Source organism: Acomys russatus, chromosome 1 (genome assembly GCF_903995435.1).
Source record: "Acomys russatus chromosome 1, mAcoRus1.1, whole genome shotgun sequence".
Classification (NCBI taxonomy): domain Eukaryota; kingdom Metazoa; phylum Chordata; class Mammalia; order Rodentia; family Muridae; genus Acomys; species Acomys russatus.
Genome location: NC_067137.1, coordinates 88,359,946 through 88,382,310, shown reverse-complemented (window position 1 = coordinate 88,382,310; position 22,365 = coordinate 88,359,946). Strand labels below are relative to the sequence as shown.

The following is a 22,365-nucleotide window of genomic DNA, read 5'->3' as shown; positions in this document are numbered from 1 at the left end:
AATTTGAAAATTGTCAGGTTCTTAGAATAAATTTAGTATATAGCTTGGATCTAAAACAATGTTCCATTAAATAAGAGAGTAATCTTTGGTTAACATTATTGGTTTCTTTATAAACAACTTGAAAGAACAGGTGAGTGACACATTCAGAAGGTGGGTGTAACAGTACCTACGCTTCCCATCACCTACCATACACGCAAAATAGGCAGTACACACAATTCAGAGACCGATGGAAAAAAAATAAAGACTAAGAAACCCCCACCCTCTCCCAAAGGTTGGCATTAAAACTTTCTTTCTAACGAATTTAGTTTTGTTTCCAAATAATAGGCAGCAACATTCCAAGTTGAGTCTGTTTGAAAAAATTTTTGGAATGATACTAGAGCAGTCAGGTACCCAAGCTAGAGAGTTCTTCTTTTTCCCTTTGGCATATTTTTTTTTTTTTTGTTAAATATGGCTGATTATTGGCTAAAGATATATTCACCCCCAGAATAATTTTTGTTACAAGTACACTGATAGGTTTCCTACAAAATAAGAGGCTTTCCACAAAGAACAGATGTCATCGAAAGAGGTACCTTTACCTGTGACATAGAAGTAGGCATATTGCATGAAATTCTGTCATAAGATAATCTATGAAACAATGGGTGGTAGCTATTGCGTGTTCCATTCATTTTACACAATATTCTGCATGCACCTCAATCTTGACTAGCATGGGGAGCATTTGTTAGTTTTCTCAGAATTCACAGTAAAGAAACATAAGATGCAAGGACCTGTACTTACTTTTGGTGTTGGACAGGAAGCTGTGGAGAGGCGAGAAGTAGCCTGAGCACGTGGCGACTCTGAAGGAGTAGTGCTAAGGGAGGCTGTGTCTCGTGGGAGCACCTGAACACCACGAGAGATGATGGAGTCTGGAATCTAACAAGAATGGCTGGAGTTTAACATTATGAAAAGCCAACAGCAGTCAGTACCCACATCATTTTTTTTTTTTTTTTTTTTTTTTTTTTTGGTCATTCTTGTTCTCAAACTCTCATACAATTAGTGTCACTTACTATGTATAAGCAGATGTAATATTAGATTCAGACATTATTACATTTCTTTTCTGGCAAATAAAATATCATGAAACACTTTAGTGAGTATTCTAGCATTAGGAGGTTAGGCGGAAACACAAGTCATGCAATAACTAGCTCTGATATTTAATAGTTTGAATTCTTGAGCAAGAAACTCCTAGATTTTTTATTGTTTCATTTTCCAAAATTTTAACTTCTCTGCTTCTAATTGGCCTTATGGAAATCATCAGCTAGCTATTTTGAGCTCCTTCATCTCCAGTTAGGTTCCAGTCTGTGCCTGGAATGAGAGCAAGGGCTAGGGGAGTGTAAGGCTTTGTGTTTGTTTTCCCCACTTCACCTCTAGCAGCTCGTCAGAGGTCAGGTGTGCCTCTCCCCTACAGGCAACAGTTCTGCTGGTGTACATGTAGCGTGCTCTGTGTGTCAGCAGGTTTCCTGGAACTCTCAGGGTCCCATTTGCCACAATTCAAATACAAACAGTAGAATTTTTTTGGTTACTAATTCCAAAGGAATCTATATTGCCTTCCTGTTTTCTCTAAATTCAGTGCAAACACACTATCCTTTATTCTTTCCTTTATTAAAATCTCTATTACTTATTTAGGTGTGCAATCTCACTTCTGCCACGGTCTTAATGAATGCATTATTTTCAGCAAGAAATTCTTTATTTGAAAAATAATTGTAGCATCTGGCTCCCTGGATTATTTTGATGATTAAATATGATAATGTATATAAATTACTTAGCAGTATGAAATAGTAAATATTTAATAAATGTTGGCTATTAGGTTATACCTATCATGAAGATTGACATGACTGAATATCACTATCCCAAAAATACAAACAAAATGGAAATAATATAGATAATTTTAAATATAGATATTTATGTTATCAATCTCATTACTTTATGTAGAGGAATTTTAATCAAGTAACATGGCTGCTTTGAAAAGAGATCATTTCCAAAGACCTTCTAGGGCTATGTGATCCTGCTGGAAGGCAGACACACTCTGCATTACAGTGTGATCCTGCTGGAAGGCAGACACATTCTGCATTACAGTGTCATCTGGTTGGAAGGCAGACACACTCTGCATTACAGTGTCATCTGGCTGGAAGGCAGACACACCCTTAGTATGCACCTTGAGTCCCCAACAAGTGAATGTAAGGTTAGTTTATAGAAGGAAGCAGCCATGATTGAGAGTGAAGTCTAAGTGAGGGGTAGACAAAGTGAAAATCAGAGAAATATTTGACAGAATGAGTCAGAGACAGGATACACCCACTTCTCAAAGGAACAGGAAAGAAAAGAGAGGCTACTTTATAGCAGTGCAGGGAGAGGTGAGAAGTTGTTACTGGGACAGTTTTATGGAGACAGGTTGCAGAGAGAACAAGCTAGACGCAGGTGAAGAAATAATGAGCCAGAGAAGAAGACACCAGAAGATTAAAGCATATTGACAGAATTAGTTTGAGTCAGGCAGAGCAATTCAGTCAAAAGCAAGAGAAGCCAGTTTGAATCAATCAGCTGGAGAGAAGTTTAGGCCAGCACAGCTGAGTTGAACCAGCTGTCGAGAGTTCAGAAAGAGCTAGGAAGGCCTGGAAATGGTCTATCTTATTCCCTCATCTGAGGAAATAAAAACAACATTCTCTTCTTTCAGGTTCAGTGTATCTGGTCTTAGATTGAGGTCCTTGATCTATTTACAATTGACTTTTGTTCTGAGTGAAAACACAGATCTATTTGCATTCTTCTACGTGCAGCCATTCATGTTGACCAACACTATTTGTTGAAGATGCTGTCTTCATCTTTTAGTTAATTTAGCTAAGGGTTTATCAATTGTATTGATTTTCTCAAAGAATCAACCTTTCATTGATTATCTGTATTTGTTTCTATTGCATTACTTTTAGCTCAGAGTTTATTTCTTACCATCTACTCTTTTTTAGTGTCATTCACTCATTTTATATTTGAGTTTCCAGGTGTGCTGCTTAATTGCTAATGAGAGATCTCTCCAGTTTTTTTTAATTTTTTTTAATTTTATTTTTTATGTAGACACTTAATCGTATGAAGTTGCCTCTTAGAACACCTTCAGGATAGCCCATTGGTTTGAGTATATTGTGTTTTAATTTTCATTCAATTTTAAAAGTTTTAATGTAGGGCTCATTCTTGAACGCACTGACACAGGAGACAACTTCCTGAACAGAACACCAATAGCACTGGCACTAAGATCAACAATTAATAAATGGGACCTCATGAAACTGAAAAGCTTACTCACAGCAAGGGACAGCATTATTCAAATAAAGCAACAGGCTACAGAATAGGAAAAGACTGTTAATAAATCCAAGTCCAAAAGAGGGCTAATATCTGTTAATATGTAAAACACAAAGAACTAAACAAACAAACAAACAAACAAACAAACAACACCCAGCCCCCAAAAGCCAAAAAACTAAACAAGAAGGAACAAGTAACCCAATTGAAACAGGGTTCAGATTAAACAGAGCTTTCTCAAAAATGAAAACAAATGGCCAGAAGTACTTAAAAGAAATGTTCAACTTTCTGAGTAATCAGAAAAATGAGAGTCAAAGCTGCATTAAGAGCTCATCTTTCACTAGTTAGAATGGCCAAGATCACTAAAACGAGTGAGAACTTATGCTGGAGAGGATGTGGAGTAAGGGGAGCATTCATCCATTGCTGGTGGGAGTACTCACATGCATAGTCACTATAGAAACCAGTGGGGCAAGTTTCATTGAGAAGCTAGGAATCAATTTGTCTTTCAATACATTTATATCACTCGAGCATATAGACAAAGGACTCCATATCACACTACTCAGACACTTGTTCAACCATGTTCATTGCTGCTCTATTTATAACAGCCAAAATTTAGAAAAAGACTATGTCTGTCAGTTCATTTACACAATGGAATATTACTCAGTTGTTAAAAAGAATGAAACCATGAAAATTTCAAGTAAATGGATGGAACTAGATAAAATCCTGAGTGAAGTAACTCAGGTCCCAAAAGACAAATATGGTACGTATTCACTTATACGTGGATGTTAGCTCTTAAGTCTTTGATAAGCAGAGCATATTCCACATACTGCAGAGATTATGTATAGAGTAAGGGAATAGAAAAGCGGATTGGATCACCCTAGGAAGGGGAAATAGAATGGATAGTTATGGATGGATTGGAGGGGAGACTAGAATGGGATGATAAAATGAGGAAGAAGATGGGTGCTGAAAGGGAGAATAAGGGGAGAGAGAGCTAAAACTAAGGGCCATTTGAGGGTTTATATTGTCAAATAACAGGTAAGATGGCACCTCAACTAGACATGTTTCATCATCAGATGAAGCCTGTATTTCTTGGGATAGGTTACATCTAACCCAACTTTGGCCAGAGTGGCCCCATGGGAAACTCAAAACAACCCAAGTCATTGACACGGTTATTGGTTGCTCTCCACAAACTGATTGTAAGACCCCATTGCTGAAAACAATACCTACACAACTCACTGAACAAGGACAAGTAGAATTTGTGCCTACTTACAGCCTTCACTCAATACCAATGTCTGTCTTCCATTCAGAATTTCTTTTTTTATAATTTACTTCATTATAGTAGGACTTGTTTTCATAGTACCCGTTGGTACTTCTTGGTATGTACACTTCTTCATTCAAATTAAAATTAACCAGAATTTGTGCCTCAGTATTCCAAATAAAGCCAGGACCGAGAACCACTAGCTCTGATTAGTTTGAATATGTGTTATTTGAGGTAGTAACTGTGGTGAGATGAAACTGACATGCTAATTATATTAAGCGAACCTACTCAAACTGTATGAGGAAAATGTATGCTGTGCAGTATTAGAAAGAGAGAGTGGGAGATGTCTGCCAGGCAGGAAGTCAAAAAGTTTGGCAGAGAATAATAATATGATCACTGATAACTGCCAAAGAATCAGTACATTAATTGATCAAGTTTTTCTTTTTGATGATAAGAACAAAATTACTTAAGAAAGCAAAGTAGTAATAAGTGCAGTTCAAGCTAGGTTTCAAATTCTTTATAGCCTGAACCAATCTATTTGTACTATATTAAGAACTGTCAAGAATATTAAAGGCACTCCTTTTCTTTTATTGATTGTTAACCTCACTCTTGAGGGAAGGTATAAAGAATAACAGCATTAGATGACTCATCATTTAGCAAAGGAATAAAAATTAATTCTAACTAAAAACTAAATACCTGTTAAAATGACTGATCCTGCTATTACTTACAAATGAGTATTAAATTCCAGGCAATTAATTAGTTCCTGGGTCCTACAATGAAGACATCCACTTATAGAATTTTGGAGCTATTTTCAAATTAGTTCTCCTAGAAAATTAGGCGACAATAATTTACATCAATCATATGTGATAATTACCTTCTTTCATATGCACCTAAAATGATAGTAGATATGTAAATCCTTGGCCAAATTGAAGATAAATGTTATTAAAATAATACTTAAGAGATTGATTTTATTATCTTTCAGAGACCTATTTTTATTATTTTTCTGTTGTGTATATGCTTATGTCTAATTGTAGGTAACTGCCTATGAGGACAAATGCCCAGGAGGTCAGAACACTTTAGTTGGAGTTAAAGGCTGTTGTGAGCTATCTAACATTGGTGCCTGGAATCAAACTCAAGTTTCTCTGAGCACATCATGTGCTCTTAACTACTGACTCATTTCTACAGCCTTCAAATAATTTTGAGGATATAATATTATTAGAATATGGTTAACTATAATATTGGTTAAAATGCAGAATTTTACAATGATTTTATTTCAAAAGCTCAGAATGTTTTCAATAATCACTATAAGAGCATTATAATATGTAAATTAAAAAAGTCATGTTTCAAATTTGGTACCTTCACTAATTCACTCATATTTCACTAACACTCACTAATATTTATATTAACCACAATTTAAATTTGCTATGTGATTTTTGACGAATCCAAGTTTATTTCCAACCAGATATGTCTTGTGGAACGTAAGTATTGTATTATGCAGCTCATAGTATTGTCTTCTAAAAGACTGCTTGTATCAAATCGTTGGGTTTGTCTCAAAGTTATATATATGTATCGCAATTCCAAACACATAGAGCCAAATTTCACCTGATAAATAAATTAGTTTTCATTTACTTTTTCCCTTTTATTTCATATGCATAGAATGGATAGAAATAGTTTTTTTTTGTTTTCTATCCTTGGTCTAAATTATTATTGTTAAATGATTTATATTTAATAATTTAAAATTGAAATATAAATTTCTTTGTTTCTCATGAGTTAAAAAAGTACATGTATCTTTTCATATTTGTTTCTGAAGATGAATAATCATGGAATCTACAGATTGAGCTATCAGTAGTTGCAACAAGAACACAGTGAAGGAAAATAAAATGAGATGCAAATTCATGAAAAAGAAAGCTATTACAAATTAAATATTAATTTGATCAAGCTTTTTAGATGTTAAGACACAATGCATGCTTCCTAAGAGGCCATAAACTAAGCTAGTCAATTTATTTAAAGGTATTCAATAAAACTGTACAAACACACAAACAAACAAACAGCCCAGACATCCTGGGCAATGAATTTCTTGAAAGCCGTGTGATGAAAGGTCATTGTTAAAAATTACAGAATTTTAATGATTGCAGAGTAATTTAGGCATAAAGGAATCCATTAAATTTCCTGATTGAGTATACTTAATGACCCTGAAGATCCTTCACAATAAAATGACTAATTTCCACAGGTGATTGCCCATCTACAAATAAAGGAAATATGATATATATATTTCCAAAATCATTCTTCAAATGGCATTGTCTTACCCGTTCATCTGCACTGTCTGTTGCATGATGGGCATAAGTGATGAGACCAGGGATGGGCTGCCCATGATGTGCCATGAAAACAGCAGGACTGGTGTAGGATGGGTACTTCTAATGTATAACACATAACAATTATGAATACCACAAGAGCAAAACATGAAATTATATAAGCAATATGACTAAAACAAAGAAGAAAAAACAAATGGAACAATGAAGTGCCAAAGTTTTAAATTCAAAGTGACAAAATCAGCTTTGATTTTTATATGTTGTAAGTATTTTCCTTTACAACCAAAACTGATGGTCTTTTTTTTTTTTTTTTTTTTTTTTTTTTTTTTTACCACTAAGGGTAAAAAAGAAAGAACAAATAATGATTTTAAAATGAACCTATTTTATTAATTGGATCCACTAAAAAGTTCAATTCTAGTACTTAATTATATAGTTAGGATTTAATAGATTATTTAAGGATCTACAGAAAGAATCAGGTAGTGTTCAATGAAAGAATTATATATTGATTACCTAGTAGACCTGAAAAGGATTTTTATGTGATGCTAGTCTGTTTATTTTTAATAAGGAATTCAGAACTAAACGATAAAAAAATCTTTATAGACCTAAAAACTGATATCAGTAGTATTTACTAAAATAAATATAAAGTAGTATTAAGGAATTATATACTGCTAAAAAAGATGATTTGATTAAACACTTTCAGATGTTGACTTTATCAAAGTTCTTACAGCACAATAAATCCTGGTTTTGTTCAGAACAATTATTGAGTAAGTTTATTTCCCTGAATGCTAGCAAAATAGTAACCAAATAATTATTTTATTACATTTCTTATAATAAACAAATAAACTTTTTAAAAATTAAAAAAGATTTTCTATGGTCATAGCCAAAATATCAACATGACCTACAATTTATTTCATATAGTAATTAAAATAGCAACCTGTATAATATCAACCAATGAATGATTATCATTCCTGAAAGTGATGTGCTACGTTCTCAAGATAGTAAAACAAAGCAGCTGAATTTTACTAGTTTTAAATAATGGTATAAACCATGTTCTGTGACATCGAGGCAACCAAATTTACTCAATTAGCTCATGGTACTACATTCATTTCAAAATTAATCTGAAGAAAGTTTATAAATGTTGGTGCCATCTAAATATTTAAATTCCTTTATTAAATTAAAGGAAAACATACTAATTTCTTCTCTATACCACTAGGATACATTGTGTTTTGCAATATTCGAGTAAATATATAAAAGTCTCTTAAAAGACCTGTCTTTAAATTTTTTTAGTGGGAGATAATCTTCTTGTTGCCTTGGGTATTATTTCTATATCTTCACACCAGGCAAAAAACCATAAATTACTCTTTATCAACTAATTCCAAGAGTCATCTTTTAAATTTTGTTTTCTGTTTCTTTAAAAATATGTGGAATTTTGATCTTTTAATGTGCTTACAATCACTGTATATTTAATAAAAATGGCAACTTGAAAGAGTTCTTAAATGCCCCAGTAGCTATAACTTCTTTAGATAATAGCATATTGTTAAGGTCTTAGAGCACAAACAAACTTCTGTGCTTACAAAGAACCTGTACCAGGACACAGACAGTGATGGAATTTAATGGATATTCCAGTTCCATTTTTAGGATGTTCTTAAAAAGTATTAAACTTATGGAAGGATGAGATGGAAAGAGGGGTGAAATCAGGAACTGACCCTTGGTGCTTCAGAATGCTTTCTCAGCACTTACCTTTGCAGCAATAGCTGCTGCGGTTATGTGAGATGAGGAACTATCTTCTGTTGAAGCTACACCACTGTCTTTCTTCTCTTCTTCCTCTTCTTCACATTGAACCCCTTTGTCTTCTGTCTGTTTGTGGGGGCTAGTAGTAGGAGGTGGAGAGAGGGGAGGTGGTGGGGAAGGTAAGTCTTCAAGTTCATCATGCACCTCCTTTACTTTTACAATGGCATCACGTAAAAGGTCAATGGCGTGAGGTAGAGCTGGCAGTATGAACTGAAAGCATTCCTGCCAGAGACAAAAAGTAATACAATTTAGGCCTTTAAACGGACATATAAAGTGGTGGGAGTCAAATTGATTCTTAATTTTGGACTTGTACTTCCATCCATCTCAAGAATGAGTCATATTCAATACATCTTTTTAATGTGAAACATGAAACAACCACAGTATAAGGTATTCTCCATATGTTAGAGGTTATAGTGCATAAATGACTGCACACTATGCTTTTAAGGTACAATTTTGATGTAACTTTGGATTTATTTTACTTTATATAAAAAGGACGAGAAAAGCATTAAAGGCTTTCAATATTATTTTCATTTATTTTTGCTAAAGCAAGACTTAGATGTAAAAAGCCATATTAAAGACCAGATTTTTTTGCTCAGGCTAAAATTCTATTACCATAAAATATGGCTAGTATAGCCATCACAAAACACCATGCAATAAGTAGAAAAAAGAAATGGAGTTGTATAGAGTTGTGCATAAAAATCAATAGAATCTTTCCTTCATGTGCCATTACTATGTATAATGCATCCCCAAGAGACAATAGGCAAGGACTTACAACCACAATATCGAGCTAATTATGTCTGCAGAATATATGGAAGTCTTTCTGTTTCACATTCAAGCAATAGCTTAATAATGTCAAAGAGGTGAAGAGATATCTTAAAAATTTTAGGAGCATCAATAGCAAACATTGAAGGATGCCTAATCTTTTGACTATCTTTGTATGGCTCAATTTTTTTTAAAGCAATATGTAGTAGCCAGGAAGTGGTGTCGCATTCCCTTAATCCCAGCACCCAGGAGGCAGAGCCAGGCAGATCTCTGTGAGTTTGAGGCCAGCTTGGTTTACAGAGCTAGTTCCAGGACAACCAGTTCTACACAAAGAAACTACATGCAAACAAATGAAAAGCAGTATACAGTAAATAATGCTATCTTGATGAAACAGAGATTCAATATTTTTGTTTACTTTCTAGGATGCTATCTCCAGACATTAGAATATCATGCCTGATAAAATATTTTTATTTTCTGGGATCTTTTTGATTAGCATATACCCTGAAAACTATTGATACAACAGGCTGAGGTTGGCATTCCTCATCAGCCATGATCTTTATGTATACTGCCATGCATTTAGAACAGGCAGATGACACATGCATGATTCAAAGTGAGAAAAGGCAATGGAAGCTCTTTGATAGGTTCCTCTTATGACGGCCTTAGAAACCATTCCCTTCATAAATTTAATCCATATCAACATCATGTATGAATAATAACTGGAACACCTTTCAGTGAGTTCTAGAAATCCTAGTGAATTACTTCATAGTTTAAAGAACTACTGGAAGTTTAAGTTGTTAGTAGTAAGGCTCATCGTTTGGAATGTTCCACCTTTGCAGGTGGCTGAAGAAGATGAAAACAAGTAATTCTTTTTTCCTTCTAGGTCAGGTGTTTTATTAAAGTCAGAATTAAAGCAGACTATTTCTTTATTGCCTAACTACATCTACAGTAGAATTATTGGGGGGGGGGATTTGGTGCTAGGCTTATGTATGTCTTCCCTGCAGGTCCTTAAATGAACACAGCACTGCTAAGTTACATTTCCTTCAGAAGGCAACTGGGGACCTGATCTCTACTTATAATCATTGAAAACAAGCAATTTTTTTTTTTTTAAAGAAAAGCTTTATTTATTTTTGCTTTCATTAGTTTGGGTGAATAAACATTTCTGCGTTGCTACTCCTCATATATTCTACAGTTTTGTAATGTTCCTGGAACAGTTTTTCTATTCTTTTTTTTAAATTTTATTTTATTAATTTATTCTTATTACATCTCACTGGTTATCCCATCCCTTGTAACCTCCCATTCCTCCCTCCCTCCCATTTTCCCCTTACTCCCCTCCCCTATGACTGTGCCTGAGGGGGACTTCCTTCCCCTGTATATGCTCATAGGGAATCAAGTCTCTTCTTGGTAGCCTGCTATCCTTCCTCTGAGTGCCACCAGGCCTCCCCATCCAGGGGACGTGGTCAAATATGAGGCATCAGAGTACGTGAGAAAGTCATATCCCACTCTCCACTCAACTGTGGAGAATGTCCTGTCCATTGGCTATATCTGAGTAGGGGTTTGAAGTTTATGGCCTGTATTGTCCTTGGCTGGTGTCATAGTTTGATCGGAACCCTGGGGCCCAAATCTGCCTATCATAATGTTCTTCTTGTAGGTTTCTAGGACCCTCTGGATCCTTCTACTTTGCTATTCTCCCATGCTTCTCTCATCTAGAGTCCCAATAGGATGTCCTCCTCTCTCTCCCAGTTTCCTGGTAAGTGAAGACTTTTATAGGACATGCCCCTTGGGCTAGTGTGCAGATATAAGTGAGTATATACCATTTGAATCTTTCTGCTTCTGGGTTAACTCACTCATTATGATCATTTTTAGTTCAATCCACTTGTCCACAAATTTCAGGAATTCCTTGTTTTTAATAGCTGAGTAGTATTCCATAGTGTAAATGTACCACAGTTTCTTTATCCATTCTTCTACTGATGGACACTTAGGCTGTTTCCATGATCTGGCTATTATGAATAAGGCTGATATGAACATGGTTGAGCAAATTTTCTTGTTGTGTGCTGGAGCATCTTCTGGGTATATTCCAAGGAGTGGAATAGCTGGGTCTTGAGGAAGCCCTATTCCCATTTTTCTGAGATAGCACCAGATAGATTTCCAAATTGGCTGTACTAGTTTGCATTCCCACCAGCAATGAAGGAGTGTTCCTCTCTCTCCACATCCTCGTCAGCATGTAGTGTCGCTTGAATTTTTAATCTTAGACATTCTAATGGGTGAAAGATGGAATCTCAGAGTTGTTTTGATTTGTATTTCCCTGATGACTAAGTATGTTGAGCATTTCTTTAAGTGTTTCTCAGCCATTTGATATTCCTCTGTTGAGAATTCTCTGTTTAGTTCTTAGCCCCATTTCTCAATTGGGTTATTTGGTTTGGTGGTGTTTAATTTCTTGAGTTCTTTATATATTTTGGATATTAGACCTTTGTCAGATGTAGGGTTAGTGAAGATCTTTTCCCAGTCTGTAGGCTGTCGCTTGAAAACAAGCAATTCTTATGTTTGAATCATATGATCTTCCTAGGGCCAGCAATTTGTCAGTATAACCTAGACTTTTATGGTGTATCTCAGCTATACTTAAATATTTATTTTTCTAACTCATGAGCAAAGTTCTCTGGTATGACTATATATTCAGAAAGAAATGCTATGAAAACTTATCTACTGAAGATATGGATGCTTGAGGCACATGAAAAATCATTCTGGGAATTTATGGGCATGTGCGTATTAAAGTAAAATGTGTCAATGTTCATCCAAAGAATTCCCTCCTAGGATTAGAAATTGGGATCACATCCAGTTTGGAGGGCTAAATTGACTATTTGGTCCCATGAAATAAGTGGATACTAGATAGCTACAGAAAAAGAAAGATGGAATGAACTAAGATATATTTGCCTTCCACACTTTGATGCATAAAATGTCAACAGTAACTGTTCTATCCGCCAATGAGTAAGCCAGATACCACAGAATGCTATGAGAAATATTCAGAAGGAAAGTTCTCTATATAAATTTCAAGTTAAGATTGATGTTGGTAACTCCTTAGGATATAAATAGATTTTGCATTTTTTCATATTATGAACAATAACTTAGAGAATGAAATAAACACTTCAAACTTTAGCTTCTCTTATATGCCTTTATGAGTCACAGTCAGTATAGGAGAGGTGATGAATAAGGAAGATTCCCATTAGTTAGATTTCTTCAATTTCTAGGAAAGGGGCATTTGGACAAAGACACACAACTAAATGTTTTTCTTTACAAATTACCCTTTCCGCCACGATTCCTAAACCTTTTTATTTTTTTCAATTTGTCACAGTGGCCATAGCAAGATGGGTGCCAGAATAGAAGACAATTTCTAAGAAAGGAAATGTTAAATGTATCTTTAATGTTGGAGGTGTGTATCAGAATTCCAGATGTTTCCTTTTGTCTTTACCACATCTGGATAAGTTAGACTTGATAGTGGATGCTACTTTATCACCTAGTTGGAGAGACAGTCCAATAAAGAGCTGGTACTCTTTACCTGAGTAACCCTGCAATATGAACAGGAGTAGACCGAGTGGGAGGTGCTATCAGGCATGTCTAATGTGTGGCAGGCACGCCCCATGCAGCCAAGGACAGACACATATATAGCTAAATACAAAGTCATGTGTTCCTTAAAACTTTCCTATTTTTTAAAAAGTGATTGTGTGGTTCTTGAACAAGAATTTTGTAGATGGCAATATCCTGCTGCGATATAAAAGGTTAGACCAATACCAGCAATGGGAACATGAACCAGCATGGTGACTGGACCTCACATCTCTTCAAAGATGTAAAACTTTGGGTGGGTAATAAACAAAAGAAGGAATGAAAACTAAAGGTAGAGGAACCAAAGAAAATATTACTTAATGAGGGAAAGAGAATTTTATATTGAAGTATCAAAAAAGGCTCAACACAAGGCAGGCAATGTTCAACATCACAAGTATATTGAATACGTGCAATGGGAAAGCCATACGCTGCTGAGACCAGTATTTGGAAACTGACAAGCCTGGAAACCTGAGCTGCATCACTCTAGAAGACATCTGGTCGCCTGACATCATGATGTATCAGCTAGCTATTGCTCTGAAGAGAACTCCAGTAATCCAGGATCTTCTGACCTTATTTTAATCCAATATCTTTGAAATTTATTTTTCAGTTGTACTATTTTTACATTTAGATATGCTGTAGTACTGACATTGTTATTACTCTACCAGTACTGATACTATTAGCCAAATATATTTAGAAGGCAAACTAAAGCCATTTTAAAGTGTAACACCAACAAACAAAAAAAAAAGATTGGCCTGCAAAGAACGGGAATTTGTTACATTTAATTTCTGTTATATATTCCTGCATGAATGTGTAACATAGTATGAAGAACAACAGATTAAGTTGAGGAATTAGTAAACTGCAATTAAAATAGAAAAATGTACATAATGCCTTTAAAGGGTAGATTACTAGTTCCTCTAAATCTAGTCATATACCATGTTGTTGCTTGCAAATCAGTCATATTCTCCCTGATAATATTGCTGTATTAAGTAATATAAATGTTAGAATAAATATAATGTTAATTGGTTGGTAAAAGGCATTAGCTAAAGGCCAGAACATACCATAATATATGCAGTGCAGGATTAATCATCACACGGAAAGAGTCTACCCTTGCCTTTAGCTACTAGAAGGGGCCTTCCGGGATGCTTGTCGTGCTTGAGAGCGTTCTTGCTTGCCAGAGATCAGATTACTACTAGAGTGCTTAAGGATGTGAATCACAGTGCGTGTCTGGGCCTGCGGTGGCACTGCTTTGCCTGTTAAAGATACTGGAGACTAAAGACTGAAACTCAACCACTCAGGAAGTGTATAATAAGTTAAAATGAATAAACAAGCATAACAGTTCAAATTAGATTCTCTGATTGGCAATGTTCTATGTGCATTGTCACAGTGTCAGCAGAGTAAGAAATCTGTGAATACGCAGTAAGAAGACAATGTAAGCTTTGCATCTGGCGTGCTTATTGGACTCCAATGCACCTCTCTTGGCTTGTTTTAATCTGCGTCCTTAACTTTTATAGGCCATAACTGTATGCACACGAAGTGTTAGTAAGTTCTATGATTATTTCTAATCAATTATGAAATTTGAGGGTGCTTTCGGGAATATCTCGACTCTATGATTAGTATCAGCAGTGAGCAGCTTTGTGGTATATTCAGCTCTTTGTTTGTCTACACTCACAGTTGATTAAAAGACCATTCAAAAAACCATAATGTCAAGAATGCTTACCTGAGATCCTTTCTTGCTACCAGGTAGGTTAATTATCAGTGTTTTCCCCCTAATTCCACACACTGGTCTGAAAGAAAAAAATGAGAGAGAAAGTAAATTGAATAAAGAATTGCAACAAATGCCAATAATACTGTTTTATATGAGAATTATTATATAAACAAAATGTTACAGTAAGAGATTACCAATTGTTATACAAATTGGACACTGTGACTAATATTCTTATAATAGTGTTTAGAACATTGGATTAGAAAAATGGACAAAACATGGAATCAGAGTAAAAAAGCTACTTTAAAGAAATGTTACCCTTGAAAAACTGCCTTTTTGTTTTATTTATCTTTTACAAATTGAAAGGGTTCAAGAACAAAGTACAGTAATATGTCTAATGTAGTATTATTGATGTTCAAAAATTCTAAATTAGAAAGCATTCAGGAGTTGAGTGAGGTTTACATTTGCACTATAAACTTTCAAAAAGTGTAGAAAGTTAAGTAAAAGAAAACATTTCACAGGTGAATTGTGGTGGGGGAAAAGGCAAGAGAGCTTAGTCACACCTAGAACCACAAGTGTTTTAATATACAGAGGTCTCTGAGAGACCCTTGTCAATTTCTCTTCAAATTTTTTATTTTTGAGATTGTAATTTAACTATAATACTCTCCCCTCTCTTTCTTCCCTCTAACCAACCTTATGCTGCCACCTTTCCCTTCTCTTTTAAATTCCTGGTCTTTTTAATCACTGGTCAACTTCAATTTCAATGTTCAAATCAACTGGCTAGATAAAAAACCCAGTAGAAGGCACTAGAAAATTTAGTCAAGGATGGAAAACCTGAGGTTTATATCAAAAACAAAACCAAACAAAACAATTCTTTTGCTGACACTATGAGGTTTAGTTTCCAGCATTTAATCTCAGTATCATTTATTTTCCCTCTAAATATTTAACTTCGATTTCTACCATAATATTCATTTTCTTAAATTTGACAAAGGGTGAGTTGTAGGGGGACCTTTTTATTATTAATGTTATGATATTAGATTGAGTTGATAAGTAATATCCAACAGTTAATTTTTGTTTCTTGCCATATATTTTACTTATATTCTCTCTCTTTCTCATGTGTGTGTGTATATGTTTAAATGTAAGTGTGGTTGTGTGTACACAGGTCAAAGAACAACATCAAGTTGTTTCTCAGGTAACTTCTACATTTTTTTTAAGACAGGGTAAGTAGGCTAAGCTAGGTGGCCAGCAAGCTCCAGGGACTGCCTGTGTCCACTCCTCATCCTATGATTTCTGGCATTACAAGTTTTTGCCATGATACTTAGATTGTGTAAAATCTGAAAAAATGAAGTCAATGCCTGATAATTTCTAGGCAGTGCTTTACTGACTGAAATATCTCTCTACCCTTTACTGTGTTTTCATATCACACTAGGAACAGTCCTATGGGGTAGATTATTAACACAATTTCTACTTTATGTATGAGATAACAGAGTTTTTATGGCTACTTAATCAAAATAAAAGTAAAGCACACCTGGATTACTGAAGTCCCACCATGACCAGCAACTCCAGGGTTTTCCATATACAGGGCAAAAATACCTGTCATTAAGCTACTTCCCAATTTCCACAGTTGTCATTTACACTCTTAAACTAGATTATAAAAATAAAAGAGTATAAGATATTATAATATTGGTTTGTGGAAAATCAATTCTTTTTTTGTATTGTTTTATTGGCTTTTTTTTTTTTTTTTTTTTTTTAAAGACAGGGTTTCTTTGTGTAGCATTGGCTGTCCTGGACACACCCTGTAGACCAGATTGGCCTAGAACTCACAGATATCCAACTGCCTCTGCCTCCCTAGTGCTGGGATTACAGGATAGCACCACCCATGGCTGGGGGAAATCAACAACTTTATAAATATTTTTTCATATGTGTGTGTGTATGAGGTATACATGTCTATGCACCTGTGTGTTCATATGAGTTTGGATGCATGTGTGCACAAGTATACGTGAAGACCCAAAGTTAAAGTCAGGTCATGTCTTTGATTGATTACCATTTTATTTATTAAGGCAGAGTTTCTTGCTGATGGTTTCATAGGCTATACGCTTTTACTATAAATACATACACGGTAATGATTAAATACATATATTCATCTATACATACCATGTTCAAAGACATGAAGGCAGGTGTGTGTGTGTGTGTGTATGCATGTGTGTGCAGCATTACAGCATAAAGTATATTTCTTGTTACTACGTATACCTTAGAAGTTTGAAATCTCATCAGTAGCTGTTATATAGCATTGTCTCCTGAGCCACAGTCCACATCAGATCAGGTGTGACTACTTTCAAGAGACTTTCAGGATTGGGCCTGCTAAGTGTTTTTGATGTTCTCTACGAGAAGGAGGCAGTGGAAGGGTCATGAGATTTTTATCTGATCTTAGTCACTGCCCCTATACCTCTTAGCTTGGCCTTCGGGTCTTGGGAGGTGCTAGCGCACACAGAATATGGAAAGCTGGCTGAAACGGGGACTCCAATTATGCAGCTATAGAGAAGCCTTTACCCACTGGTCCGAAAACTACTGATTTTTACTGATTTTATGTGTGTGTATTCATAAAGTCCTGTTTCAATGTGTATACAAAGCCTTTTGCTTTGTATAATGTTGAGTAGAATTAGTTATAATAGAACTTTTATTTCTAATAAAAGAATACTAGTAACATGTAATTGTTAATTACATCTGCACTGTTAAGTAAATAAAATTCTAACCCTTGTTTGCTCAGAACCGCTACAATGTATTGAATTTTATCAACTGCTTTTCTGGGACTTTGCTATGTTATTGTCTCCTAGGGATATCAGAAGCTACACTGTAAAGTCTTGCCAATATGGCCACTCAAATGTGAGCTGAACATAGATGAACCAACAAACTTGCCAGACTGCATGGGAGAAAGGCCCTAAGGCCTCAACCCTACACAAAGAACCACAGACAAATGAGTAAGGCGGTGAGCAGGGCAGAGCACACCAACTGGATGTCCAGTTCAAAATGGTCAGCCCTCTAAAGATACATGCAAGGACATTATATGGACCCAAATGGGGTATATTTGGGAATACACACACACACACACACACACACACACACACACACAGGAAGACCAATGGATTACAAGAAACAAAGATGTTCACCAAATGACTTATTAGCCTGAATCATCATGTTAATAGATTAAATGGGGTGGGGGGGGGGAGAACCTAAGATTATCTATACTGATTTAGAAAAGCATTTTCACTCATTTTTATTTCTTTTTGTCCTGAGACAATTTCTCTGTAGTGCTGGCTGTCCTGGAACATGCTGTGGACAGGAGGCTGGTGTGGAACTCACAGAGATCCACCTGCCTCTCCTTCCCAAGTCCTATGACTAAAAGAATGCCCACCACCTGCATTTTAATTACAACATTTCTCACATATGCCCCCACCCCAGCTTTCTTTCAAATTCATGACTTTTTTCCATCATTTTTTGCATTAATATTTGTGTATATGTGTATATATGTACGTTAGTACTTCATGAAATTTTTATATCTATTATACAACAGATACTGGTCTATATTTTTCCTTTGTTTCTACTGTCCTTTTATAGTTTTGGCAAGATTTTCTTAGGCTCATAATGTGAATTGAGTAACACAGGTTATTTAAGATTAGAATGCTTTGTTGTTTTTTTTTAAGTTGAATATAATGACAATAGAATTTAACTTAAGTTTTTAATTAAATTTTATTTTTATGAAATCATAATCTTAAATTTATAGCATTAACAAACAAATGTTACAGTTTATTCATATTTTCTTATAGAATAAATAAGCCCACAATAGAATATCCTGTCCAATCAAAAGGTCTTGAAGATAAAATAGGGTATCTAGACCAAATAAGTAGGGAACATTAAAAAATTTTTAAAGGCACAGGAAAGGAATACATAGAACATGTGGCCATAGGATACCATGAAAAGCAAAACAAAGCAAAACAACCTTTTACTTATAGGCATAGATGAGAAGAATACCAACTCAAAGTAATAGACTAGACTGTCAACAAGATCATAGAAAATAATTTTCCCATCCTCAAAAGCAAACAAATAAACAATAGACACACCTCCATAGGAGCACAAGAAGCACACAGAACACAAAAAAAGACCAGAATAGGAAATCCCCATTGCCGATCATCATTTAAACACAAAGAATACATAACAAAGAAGTGTACTGAAAGCTGCAAGAGAAACAATGCACGTGACATAGGAAGAAAAACCTATCAGCATAAGAACTGATGTCTCAGTGAACTTTGATAGCTACAAATACCTGGAGTAATGAATCCCAAGTGCTAAAAGACACCGACAAGGCTAAAAATACTATATCCAGCAAATCTACCTGCCATAGTTGAAGGAGAAAAAATTTCCACAACATAAACATTCTAAAATAATTTATATCCAACAAGCCAAACCTGAGGAAAATACAGGAAAGATTATTGAGGCTGAAGAGAAAAATGAGCCTTGCAGAAAGATTGTGGAAAAAAAGATACAAAATCCACAATTACAAAATACCAGTGACAACAAAAGCAACAATACTAAAATTAATAACATGATGACCATTATACACATTGCAACAATAGCTCAATTCTCCAAACAAAAGACACAGATAGAATGAATAAATCAAGAAAGAAAATCCACTCGTCCTCCGTCTCTAAGAAACACATTCTAGTTTTAAAGATAGGTACGATCTTAGAGTAAAAAGACAGACAGCTTTCCTTTTGCTGAGAGCCAACTGCTTGCTATGGAAATGGGCATTGATGAAAACGTGGAAAGTGTTGCTGGTCCTGGCTGAACTCTACTCGGGATGCAAAGCTGGCATCATGAGGAATATTGAGGATGGCACCTCAAGCCATGCTTACAGCCATGCGCTGGTGGCTGGGATTGACCACTGTCTCCAAAAAGTAACAGCAGTCATGGGCAAGAAGAAAATCCTAGAGATCAAAGATCAAGTCCTTTGTGAAATGTTATAATTACAATCACCCCATGCCCACAAGGCACTCTTTGCATACTCCCTTGGACAAAACTGCTGTCAATAAGGATGTCTTTAGAGACCCAGCTCTGAAATGCAAGGCTAGATGGGAGGCCAAAGTCAAGTTTCAGGACTGATACACGACAGAGAAGAAGAAATAGTTTTTACAGAAGCTTCACTTTTAGGTATAGTTTCATTTCCATCATTAAAAAGTAAAGAAAAAAAAAAAAAAGACAGACATATGAAACTTATCAAATGGGACCAGGAAGCAAGCAGGCATTGTTATCCTATTATCTGACAAAATAGACTTCTACGTAAAACTAACCAGAATAGGAACCCTTCCTTCAAGGCAAGGGGATAGTCAATCAAAGTTATTACTATACCAGACATATATGCACCAAATTGCAGAGTACCTAACTTCATACATACATATACAACTGGAACTAAAGACACAGATTAACATCAGTACATTAATAGTGGGTGATTCTAACACTCTATGTACTCCAACAGTCTGGTCATCCAGAAAAAAAGATAACAGAAAAGTATCAGAATTAATTGATATCATACAACAAATGGACTTAACGGATATCTATGAACTATTCTATCCAAACACCAAAGAATACACATTCCACTCAGAAGTACATGGATTATTTTCTAAAATAAACTATTTCCTAGGAGACAAAACAGGTCATTAGAAAAATGAAGACAAAAACCACCCCCTGTATGCTACTTGATTACAATACAACAAAACAAAAATTAATAGCAAATAAACCTCTAGTAAAAATGTAAACTAATGGCTATTAAGCAATTAGTAAATGATGAATGGGTCAAAGAAGAAAGCAAGAAAAAAATTATAGGGATGAAATTTAAATAAAAAAACAGCACAGCACATACATACACAAATCTCTGGGACACACTGAAAGCAATACTATAAGGAAAGTTGATAGTTCTAAATTCCTACAGTAAAAAGAAAAGAAATATATATGTACACACACCTGTCTGTCTGTCTGTCTGTCTGTCTATCTATCTATCTAATTAAAGTAGCTTAATGATGCACCCAAAAAGTTGGAAAATCAGGAACAAACCAAATCAAAACCAAACACAGTTGATGGCAAGAAATAATAAAAATCAGAGCAGAAATCAATGAAATCAAAGAAAACAACAAATCTAAGATCTGGTCTTTGAGAAAATAAACAAAATTGATATACCCTAGGTCCAACTAACTAAAAGGAAGAAAAAGAGTACCCAAATTAACAGAATCAGAAATAAAATGGAAACATTACAACCTACATCAAAAATTTTTAATATTATATGGGAATATTTCTAAAACTAATATTCCATTAAGTAGGAACACCTAAAAGAGTAAGTTTCTAAATTCAAACAAACTATCAAACTAAAATAATAAATCAACAATCTAAGCAGAAGCATAACAAGTGAAGGTACTGAAATAGAAAAAAAAAAAAGGAGGAATCAAGGGATGGGATAACAATTGAGATGTAATATGAATAAATTAATAAAAATATTTTTTAAAAGTCTTCCAGCTAAAAAGTACCCCAGAATCAAAAGGAGTCACATCATTCAAAGGTCTACAGCCAGCAACAGTAGGAACACTCCCAGAGTCCTTCTACAAAACCAGTCTAGTACCAATCCAAACCCAAATATGTGCAATAGACACAACAACAACAAAAAAACCCCCAAAAACTACAGGGAATAATCAAGTTGGTTTTATGCATGAAATGCAGGATTGGTCCCATACATGTTGATAAATATAATGAACCACAAAAATGCACTTAAATACAGGAGACAACTTCCTGAACAGAACACCAACAGCCCAGGCCTTAAAGTCAACAATTAACAAATGGGACCTCATGAGGCTGAGAAGCTTCTATAAGGCAGGAGACACTGTCAACACAACAAAGCGACCAACTACAGACTGGAAAAAGATCTTCACCAACCCTACATCTGACAAAGGTCTAATATCCAAAATATATAAAGAACTTAAGAAATTAAACACCACCACACCAAATAACCCAATTGAGAAATGGGGCTCGGAACTAAACAGAGAATTCTCAACAGAGGAATATCGAATGGCAGAGAAACACTTAAAGAAATGCTCAACCTCCTTAGTCATCAGGGAAATGCAAATCAAAACAAGTCTGAGATTCCATCTTACACCCATCAGAATGGCTAAGATCAAAAATTCAAGGGACACCAAATGCTGGCGAGGATGTGGGGACAGAGGAACACTCCTTCATTGCTGGTGGGAATGCAAACAGGCACAACCGCTTTGGAAATCTATCTGGTGCTTTCTCAGAAAACTGGGAATAAGGCTTCCTCAAGATCCAGCTATTCCACTCCTTGGAATATACCCAGAAGATGCTCCAGCACACAACAAGAACATTTGCTCAACCATGTTCATAGCAGCCTTATTCATAATAGCCAGAACATGGAAACAGCTTAAGTGTCCCTCAGTAGAAGAATGGATTAAGAAACTGTGGTACATATACACTATGGAATACTACTCAGCTATAAAAACAAGGAGTTCCTGAAATTTGTGGACAAGTGAATTGAACTAGAAATGATCATAATGAGTGAGTTAACCCAGAAGCAGAAAGATTCAAAT

The 22,365-nt window shown here is 35.2% G+C and overlaps 1 protein-coding gene across 23 annotated transcripts in view; it reads right to left on the bottom strand.

Moving 5' to 3' along the window:
* The window catches only part of Gphn (gephyrin), a 433,952-nt gene that overhangs the window by 214,752 nt on the left and 196,835 nt on the right, over window positions 1-22,365 (bottom strand). For 12 of the 23 annotated variants that reach the window (XM_051147978.1, XM_051148006.1, XM_051147995.1 and 9 more), the window contains 4 exons: window positions 14,738-14,804; window positions 8,614-8,886; window positions 6,871-6,978; window positions 775-909 (listed from right to left, as the gene is read on the bottom strand). In XM_051147978.1, the coding sequence (XP_051003935.1) occupies window positions 775-909; window positions 6,871-6,978; window positions 8,614-8,886; window positions 14,738-14,804 (583 nt within the window). The remainder of the gene's footprint in view (window positions 1-774; window positions 910-6,870; window positions 6,979-8,613; window positions 8,887-14,737; window positions 14,805-22,365) is intronic. The other 11 variants (XM_051148057.1, XM_051148083.1, XM_051148134.1 and 8 more) reach the window with 1 other exon arrangement.